General features: G+C 36.7%; 1 protein-coding gene and 1 non-coding gene across 2 annotated transcripts; both read left to right on the top strand.

Annotated features, from left to right (window-relative positions):
• The first annotated feature begins 1,121 nt into the window (after positions 1 to 1,121).
• LOC148553951 (small nucleolar RNA R71) lies at positions 1,122 to 1,229 on the top strand. The gene has a single exon (XR_015892923.1). It is a non-coding gene; the product is annotated as a small nucleolar RNA R71 (small nucleolar RNA).
• Positions 1,230 to 8,237: 7,008 nt separating this feature from the next.
• On the top strand, positions 8,238 to 8,828 carry LOC107607575 (uncharacterized). The gene has a single exon (XM_016309510.1). It carries the CDS (start codon positions 8,238 to 8,240, stop codon positions 8,826 to 8,828), a length of 591 nt encoding a protein of 196 aa, XP_016164996.1.
• The last annotated feature ends 1,227 nt before the right edge of the window (positions 8,829 to 10,055 follow it).

Genomic DNA, 10,055 nt, shown 5'->3' with positions numbered 1-10,055 from the left:
CCAGGATCCTGTCTCTTCTGAGGCAATGTCAGATGATCCAGATCACTCAGTTCATTGGTGAACAAGGGATGTTCATCTTCCCAAGTCTCAATACCAAATAATTTGGCATTCAGCTTCATGATTGCACCAAGGTATTTGGTAACTTGCTCTTCAGTAACATCCTCATTCTCTTCAGAAGATGAATACTCGTCAGAGCTCATGAAGGGCATAAGGAGGTTTAATGGAATCTCTATGGTCTCTAGATGAGCCTCAGATTCCTTTGGTTCCTCAAAGAGAAACTCCTTATTGATCACTGGACGTTCCAGGAGGTCTTCCTCCTTGGGATTCACGTCCTCTCCTTCCCTTACAGGTTCGGCCATGGTGATCAATTCAATGGCCTTGCACTCTCCTTTTGGATTTTATTTTGTATTGCTTGGGAGAGTATTAGGAGAGATTTCAGTGATCCTTTTACTCAGCTGGCCCACTTGTGCTTCCAAATTTCTAATGGAGGACCTTGTTTCATTCATGAAACTCACAATGGCCTTTGATAGATCAGAGACTAAATTTGCTAAATTAGAAGTATTTTGTTCAGAGTTCTCTGTCTGTTGCTGAGTGGATGATGGAAAAGGCTTGCTATTGCTAAACCTGTTTTTTCCACCATTATTAAAGCCTTGTTGAGGCTTTTGTTGATCCTTCCATGAGAAATTTGGATGACTTCTCCATGATGAGTTATAGGTGTTTCCATAAGGTTCACCTAAGTAATTTACCTCTGCTATTGCAGGGTTCTCAGGATCATAGGCCTCTTCTTCAGAAGGTGCCTCTTGAGTACTGTTGGATGCAGCTTGCATTCCATTCAGACTCTGAGAAATTATATTGACTTGCTGAGTCAATATTTTGTTCTGAGCCAATATGGCATTCAGAGTATCAATTTCAAGAACTCCCTTCTTCTGAGGCGTCCCATTACTCACAGGATTCCTCTCAGAAGTGTACATGAACTGGTTATTAGCAACCATGTCAATGAGTTCTTGAGCTTCTGCAGGCGTTTTCTTTAAGTGAATAGATCCACCTGCAGAGGTATCCAATGACATTTTAGCTAATTCAGACAGACCATCATAGAATATGTCCAGGATGGTCTATTCTGAAAGCATGTCAGAAGGACACTTTTTGGTCAGTTCTTTGTATCTCTCCCAAGCTTCATAGAGGGATTCACCTTCTTTTTGTCTGAAGGTCTGAACATCCACTCTAAGCTTACTCAGCTTTTGAGGAGGAAAGAACTTGGCTAAGAAAGCCTTGACCAGCTTATCCCAAGAGTTCAGGCTATCCTTAGGTTGAGAGTCCAACCATATTCTAGCTCTGTCTCTCACAGCAAAAGGGAAAAGCATGAGCCTATAGACTTCAGGATCTACTCCATTAGTCTTAACAGTATCACAGATCTGCAAGAATTTAGTTAAGAACTGAAAAGGATCTTCAGATGGAAGTCCATGAAACTTGCAGCTCTGCTGCATCAGAGAAACTAGCTGAGGTTTCAGCTCAAAATTGTTTGCTCCAATGGTAGGGATGGATATGCTTCTTCTATGTAAATTGGAATTAGGTGCAGTGAAGTCACCAAGCATTCTCCTTGCATTATTATTATTTTCGGCTGCCATCTCCTCTTCCTGTTCGAAATTTTCTATAAGGTTATCTCTGGATTGTTGTAATTTAACTTCTCTTAGTTTCCTTTTCAGAGTCCTTTCAGGTTCTGGATCTGCTTCAACAAGAATGTTCTTGTCCTTGCTCATGCTCATATGAAAAAGAGGGACAGAAAAATAATAATAATAGGGGTCCTTTTTACCACAGTATAGAGGTCCCTATGTGAGTAGAAGAAAAGAAGAAGAAAAAATTCGAACACAGATGGAAGAGGGGGTTCGAATTTGGGTGAGATGAAGTGTTAATAGATGAATAAATAAATAGAAGGAGATAAGAGAGAAGGAGAATTTTCGAAAATTATTTTTGAAAAAGAGTTAGTGATTTTCGAAAATAGTTTTTGAAAAGGGTTAGTAATTTTTCAAAAATTATAATAAAAAATTAAAATAATTAGTTAATTAAAAAGAAATTTGAAAAAGAGGGAAGATATTTTCGAAAATTAGAGAGAGAGAGTTAGTTAGGTAGTTTTGAAAAAGATAATAAACAAACAAAAAGTTAGTTAGTTAGTTGAAACAAATTTGAAAATCAATTTTGAAAAGGTAAGAAGATAAGAAGTTAGAAAAGATATTTTAAAATCAAATTTTTGAAAAAGATATGATTTTGAAAAAGATAAGATAATAAGATATTTTTGAAAAGATATGATTGAAATTAATTTTGAAAAAGATTTGATTTTTTTAAAATCACAATTAATGACTTGATTCACAAGAAATCACAAGATATGATTCTAGAACTTAAAGTTTGAATCTTTCTTAACAAGTAAGTAACAAAATTGAAATTTTTGAATCAAAATATTAATTGATGATGTTATTTTCGAAAATTATGTGATAAAGATAAGAAAAAGATTTTTGAAAAATATTTTTAAAATTTTTGAAAATAACTAAGAAAAATGAAAAAGATTTGATTTTTGAAAAAGATTTTGAAAAAGATAAGATTTTTAAATTGAAAATTTGATTTGACTCATAAAAATAACTAGATTTTAAAAATTTTTGAAAAAGTCAAATCTAATTTTCGAAATTTTAAGAGAAAAAAAAAGGAAGAATATTTTTTTTATTTTTGAATTTTTAATGATGAGAGAGAAAAATTAAAACATCATTTTCATGTTTTTCTCTTTTCTTTTTGGATCAAAACAAGGAATGCATGCAAGAACACTATGAATGTCAAGATGAACACCAAGAACACTTTGAATGTCAAGATGAACATCAAGACTTATTTTTGAAAATTTTTATATGCAAAGAAAACATGCAAGACACCAAACTTAGAAATCTTTCATGTTTAGACTCTATGGATGCAAGAATGCATATGAAAAACAAGAGAAGACACAAAATAAGAAAATATCAAGATCAAACAAGAAGACTTACCAAGAACAACTTGAAGATCATAAAGAACACTATGAATGCATGAATTTTCGAAAAATGCAATATGAATATGCAATTGACACCAAACTTTCAACTTAACTCAAGACTCAAACAAGAAACATGAAATATTTTTTATTTTTATGATTTTATGATTTTTTGTATTTTCTTTTAATTTTTTTTTGAAAATCATTTTGAAAAAGAAAAATAAGGATTCCAAAATTTTTAATATGAATTCCAGGAATCTTATGCTCTTTAGTCTAAAGCTCCAATCAAAGGGTCAGGCATGGCTTAATAGCCAGCCAAGCTTTAGTATGTAACTCAGACATGACACGCCTGACATTCCTTATCCAAAAGAATTAGACATGGCTTTATAGCCAGCCAGGCTTCAACATGCTTCATGAAACACTAGAATTCATTCTTAAAAATTTTGAAGAAAAATATATTTTTGAAAACATTTTTATTTTAAAATTTTTTTTTCCGAAAACAAAGGAGAAATTTTTGAAAGATTTTTGAAAAGAAAACAAAAAGAAAATTACCTAATCTGAGCAACAAGATGAACCGTCAGTTGTCCAAACTCGAACAATCCCCGGCAACGGCGCCAAAAACTTGGTGCACGAAATTGTGATCATCAATGGTGCCATCAACATGGTACGCTCAATTGTAATCTCAACTTTTTATCACAACTTCGCACAACTAACCAGCAAGTGCACTGGGTCGTCCAAGTAATAAACCTTACGCGAGTAAGGGTCGATCCCACGGAGATTGTTGGTATGAAGCAAGCTATGGTCATCTTGTAAATCTCAGTCAGGCGGATATAAACAGTTATGGAGTTTTCGAATATAAATAATAAAATAAGGATAGAAATACTTATGTAAATCATTGGTGAGAATTTCAGATAAACGCATAGAGATGCTTTCGTTCCTCTAAACCTCTGCTTTCCTGCTGTCTTCATCCAATCAGTCTTACTCCTTTCTATGGTTGGGTTTATGTAAGGACATCACCATTGGCAATGGCTACTTTTGATCCTCTCTGGAAAATGGTCCGATGCGCTGTCACTGCATGGCTAATCGTCTGGAGGCATCACCCTTGTCAATGGCTGCATCCCATCCTCTTGTGAAAATGGTCTAAATGCTCTGTCACAGCACGGCTAATCATCTGAGGTTCTCGATCATGCTGGAATAGGATTCACCCTCCTTTTTGCGTCTGTCACTACGCCCAACACTCGCAAGTTTGAAGTTCGTCACAGTCATTCAATCCCAGAGTCCTACTCAGAATACCACAGACAAGGTTTAGACTTTCCGGACTCTCATGAATGCCGCCATCAATCTAGCTTATACCACGAAGATTCTGATTAAGAGATCTAAGAGATATTCATTCAATCTAAGGTAGAACGGAAGTGGTTGTCAGGCACGCGTTCATAGGGAATGATGATGATTGTCACGTTCATCACATTCAGGTTGAAGTGCGAATGGATATCTTAGAAGCGGAATAAGTTGAATTGAATAGAAAAACAGTAGTATGTACTTTGCATTAATCTTTGAGGAACAGCAAAGCTCCACACCTTAATCTATGGAGTGCAGAAACTCTACCGTATGAAAATACATAAGTGAAAGGTTCAGGCATGGCCGAATGGCCAGCCCCCAAAACGTGATCACAGGATCAAAAATACAATCCAGGATGATCCGAAGATGTCTAATACAATAGTAAAAAGTCCTATTTATACTAAACTAGTTAATAAGGTTTACAAAAGTAAGTAATTGATGCATAAATCCACTTTCGGGGTCCACTTGGTGTGTGCTTGGGCTGAGCTTGAATGTTACACGTGTAGAGGTCAATCTTGGAGTTGAACGCCAGGTTGTAACGTATTTCTGGCGTTCAACTCTGGTTTGTGACGTGTTTCTGGCGTTTAACTCCAGACAGCAGCGTAGAACTGGCGTTCAATGCCCTTTTACGTCGTCTAAACGTGGTCAAAGTATAAACTATTATACATTGCTGGAAAGCCCTGGATGTCTACTTTCCAACGCAATTGGAAGCGCGCCATTTTGAGTTTTGTAGCTCCAGAAAATCCACTTTGAGTGCAGGGAGCTCAGAATCCAACAGCATCAGCAGTCCTTCTTCTACCTCTGAATCTGATTTTTGCTCAAGTCCCTCAATTTCAGCCAGAAAATACCTGAAATCACAGAAAAACACACAAACTCATAGTAAAGTCCAGAAATGTGAATTTAACATAAAAACTAATGAAAACATCCCTAAAAGTAACTAGATTCTACTAAAAACATACTAAAAATAATGCCAAAAAGCGTATAAATTATCCGCTCATCAAAGAGACATTGAGGAGTTCAAGCACTCCATAAGATCTTCAAGAGGAAGAACAAGCCGCCATCACTAAGGTGGACCCGTTCTTTAATTTTCTTGTTCTTTATTTTCCTGTTTTTCGAATTTTTATGCTTATGTTTATTTATGTTACATGATCATTAGTGTCTAAGTGTCTATGCTTTAAAGCTATGAAAATGAATCCATCACCTTTCTTAAATGAAAAATATTTTTAATTGAAAAAGAAAAAGAAGTGCATGAATTTCAAATTTTAAAACAGTTTAATTATTTTGATATGGTGGCAACACTATTATTTTTCTGAATGAATGCTTGAACAGTGCATATTTTTGAATTTGTTGATTCATGAATGTTAAAAATTGTTGGCTCTTGAAAGAATGATGGAAAAAGGAGAAATGTTATCTGATGATCTGAAAAATCATAAAATTGATTCTTGAAGCAAGAAAAAGCAGTGAAAAGCTTGCAAATGAAAAAAAAAAGGGTAAAAAAAAGAGAAAAGAAAAAGAAAGAAAAAGAATAGCAAGCAGAAAAAGCCAATACCCCTTTAAACCAAAAGGCAAGGATAATAAAAAGGATCCAAGGCTTTGAGCATCAGTGGATAGGAGGGCCCACAGGAATAAAATCCTGGCCTAAGTGGCTAAACCAAGCTGTCCCTAACCATGTGCTTGTGGCGTGAAGGTGTCAAGTGAAAACTTGAGACTGAGTGGTTAAAGTCGAGGTCCAAAGCAAAAAGAAGAGTGTGCTTAAGAATCCTGGACACCTCTAATTGGGGACTCTAGCAAAGCTTAGTCACAATCTGAAAAGGTTCACCCAGTTATGTGTCTGTGGCATTTATGTATCCGGTGGTAATACTGGAAAACAAAGTGCTTAGGGCCACGGCTAAGACTCATAAAGTAGCTGTGTTCAAGAATCAACATACTTAACTAGGAGAATCAATAACACTATCTGGATTCTGAGTTTCTATAGATGCCAATCATTCTGAACTTCAAGGAATAAAGTGAGATGCCAAAACTGTTCAGAAGCAAAAAGCTAAAAGCCCCGTTCGTCTAATTAATACTGATCTTCATAGATGTTTTTGGAATTCATTGTATATTCTCTTCTTTTTATCCTAATTGATTTTCAGTTGCTTGGGGACAAGCAACAATTTAAGTTTGGTGTTATGATGAGCGGATAATTTATACGCTTTTTGGCATTGTTTTTAATATGTTTTTAGTATATTTTAATTAGTTTTTATTATGTTTTTATTAGTTTTTTAAAAAAAATCACTTTTCTGGACTTTACTATGAGTTTGTGTATTTTTCTGTGATTTCAGGTATTTTCTGGCTGAAATTGAGGGACCTGAGCAAAAATCTGATTCAGAGGCTGAAAAAGGACTGCAAATGCTGTTGGATTCTGACCTCCCTGCACTCAAACTGAATTTTCTGGAGCTACAGAAGCCCAATTGGCGCGATCTTAATTGCGTTGGAAAGTAGACATCTTGGGCTTTCCAGCAATATATAAATATTCATAGTTTGCCCGAGATTTGATGGCTCAAACAGGCGTTCCAAGTCAGCTCAAGAATTCTGGCGTTTAACTCCAAAACTGGCACAAAAGCTGGAGTTAAATGCCCAAACTGGCACAAAAGCTGGCGTTTAACTCCAAGAAAAGTCTCTACACATGGAAGCTTCAATGCTCAGCCCAAGCACACACCAAGTGGGCCCGGAAGAAGATTTCTGCATTAATTACTCATTTCTGTAACCCTAGGCCACTAGTTTTCTATAAATAGGACCTTTTGCTATTGTATTTTCATCTTTGATAAGTCTTATGCTATCTTAGACACGTTTGGAGGCTGGCCATTTGGCCATGCCTAGACCTTTTGTTCTTATGTAATTTCAACGGTGGAGTTTCTACACACTATAGATTAAGGTGTGGAGCTCTGTTGTTCTTCATGAATTAATACAAAGTATTATTGTTTTTCTATTCAACTCAAGTCTATTTCTTCTCCAAGATAATCATTCGTTCTTCAACTTGATGAATGTGATGATCCGTAACACTCATCATCATTCTCACCTATGAACATGTGCCTGACAACCACCTCTGTTCTACTAGCAATGGCTTGAATGCGTATCTCTTGGGTTTCTGATCTAAGATTGGAACCTTCGTGGTATAGGCTAGAATTATTGGCGGCCATTCCTGAGATCTGGAACGTCTAAACCTTATCTGTGGTGTTCTGAGTAGGATCTGGGAAGGGATGACTGTGACGAGCTTCAAACTCGTGATTGTGGGGCGTGTGACAGACGCAAAAGGATCAATGGATCCTATTCCGACATGATCGAGAACCGACAGATGATTAGCCGTGCGGTGACAACGCATTTGGAACGTTTTCACTGAGAGGACGGGAAGTAGCCATTGACAACGGTGATGCCCAACATAAAGCTTGCCATGGAAAGGAGTATGAATGATTGGAAGAAGGCAATAGGAAAGCAGAGGTTCAGGAGGAACAAAGCATCTTCATACGCTTATCTGAAATTCCAACCAAAGAATTACATAAGTATCTCTATCTTTATTTTATGTTTTATTCATCTTTTAATTATCAATTCTCCATCACCATCTGATTTAGTCTGACTGAGATTTACAAGGTGACCATAGCTTGCTTCAAGCCGACAGTCTCCATGGGATCGACCCTTACTCACGTAAGGTTTATTACTTGGACGACCCAGTGCACTTGCTGGTTAGTTGTGCAGAATTGTGACAAAGTGTCATTCATGTTTAAGAGCTCCAAGTCCTTTGGCGCCATTGTTGATGATCACAATTTCGCATACCACCCTCCAACAGATGTCCTCATATATTAAGTTCATGAAGGAGTTTCTAACCAAGAAGAGTACCTTAAAGGGTGGGCAAACAGTAGTGATGACTAAGGAGAGCAGTGCCCTCATCCAGAAGGATTTGCCCACAAAGAAGAATGATCTAGGGAGTTTTCACATCCCTTGTACTATAGGGGATACCATAATTGATAGAGAATTTTGTGATCTTGGAGCAAGCATAAATCTAATGCATCTGTCTCTCATGAAGAAGCTTCAAATCAATGAGTTGAAATCCACAGATGTAATACTTCAATTGGCTAACAAAACCCAGAAACAAGCACTAGGAGTAGTTGAAAATGTACTGGTAAAAGTAGGAAAATACTTGCTCCATGCAGATTTTGTTGTTCTTGAGATGGAAGAAAGCTATCTCCATCCAATCATTCTCGTGAGACCATTCTTGGCCACAGCCAGAGTACTCATATATGTTGAGCAAAGAAAGTTAATATTGAGAATACATTATGAACAACTCACGTTTCATGTCTTCAAGCCCTCACATAAATCTGAACAAGAGAACAAAGACCTGAAGGATGACCACAAGGAATGCATGAAGGATGATTCTGGAGATACAAACCTAAAAGAAGCAGCCAATGAATCAAATCCAGAGCATCCAAGATCATGCCTGAAAGAGAAGAAATAAGTAAAGGTGGTGCTATAGACTGAAGAAATTAAGGAGGAGCTAGGGCCACAACTCCCACATGAGACAAGCAATAAGATCCCTCCTGACAAAGAGATCACAAGGAATACGGCACCGCCAGAAGAAGGAAGGAAGAAAAATGCCAAGAGGTTGGAGGAACAAAAAAATCCCCATTGAAAATTTTTCTCCAGGGGACAGAGTGATATTGATCCACCAACCACTAATACCACCTCATTTTCCTGTGATACCATCTCAATTACTTCAAGTGTACGTAATCAACAAAGTCCTCTCATTGGAGCATGTAGAGATTCTCAAAGAGGCAAGCAGAGACAGATTCACTGCAAGAAGAGAGGACCTAAGACATTACAACCCTCCTTGACAAAAACCAATCGTCAAGCTAATAACGTTAAAGAAGCACTTGTTGGGAGGCAACCCAACCAGAGGTAACTCTCCTGTCTTTTAAGTTGTTTCAATAAAAGAGTTAAGTAGATTTCTCTCTATTGCAAGGAGTTAAGTTTGGTGTTGCACACCAAAGTAATTCAAGGGTGAACGTGTAATTCTAAGTTTGGTATTCCACCACAAATTTCATTAAGAACACATTGCATCCTTCAGCATAATTAGTCACTGGTTTCAAACAATCAGAGAAACTACTTAACAATTGTTTAATTTCTAGTTCATAGTTTATTTTCTTAATAAAAGCACTTGATATTTCCTGCATGTATTCACTCTACTGTATATAGAAGTAGGCAAGGAACTAAATTTTGGTGTTCACACACCAACCTAAGTTCAGAAAACCACAAGCATACATGCATGCTAACTGTTTCTCAAGTGCTTGGGGAACAAGCAACTTTCAATATCTTTGCAGGAAGTTATTCAATCTCTTGGAGGGTAAGATGCATCATCATTTGGAAAGATGAGGGAAAGACAAGAAAACCAACAACGATGATGACATAGAGGAAGCAAGAAGACACCAAGAGGTTGTATCTTTACTTGCCTGTCTCTAGTTTAAATATGTTAATTGAAAGTGTAATTGTGCCCCTGCTAATTAGTGTCCTGTTAGTCATGAGTCATTTGCTGTTTGTTTGTTTTTATGCTGATTGGCTTGCTAGTTTGAGTGCTTAGTCCATACCATCTTGCTTAAGTTGTATGCTTTGTTTCCTATGCTTGAATAAAAGGAAATTGTTGTAAAACTGAGAAAGAGTAAAGGTCTGTTTTGATAGAAGATAGAAT

This window comes from Arachis ipaensis, chromosome B7 (genome assembly GCF_059453495.1).
Source record: "Arachis ipaensis isolate K30076 ecotype BB chromosome B7, ASM5945349v1, whole genome shotgun sequence".
Taxonomy (NCBI): Eukaryota; Viridiplantae; Streptophyta; class Magnoliopsida; order Fabales; family Fabaceae; genus Arachis; species Arachis ipaensis.
This window is presented reverse-complemented; position numbering and strand designations above follow the sequence as displayed.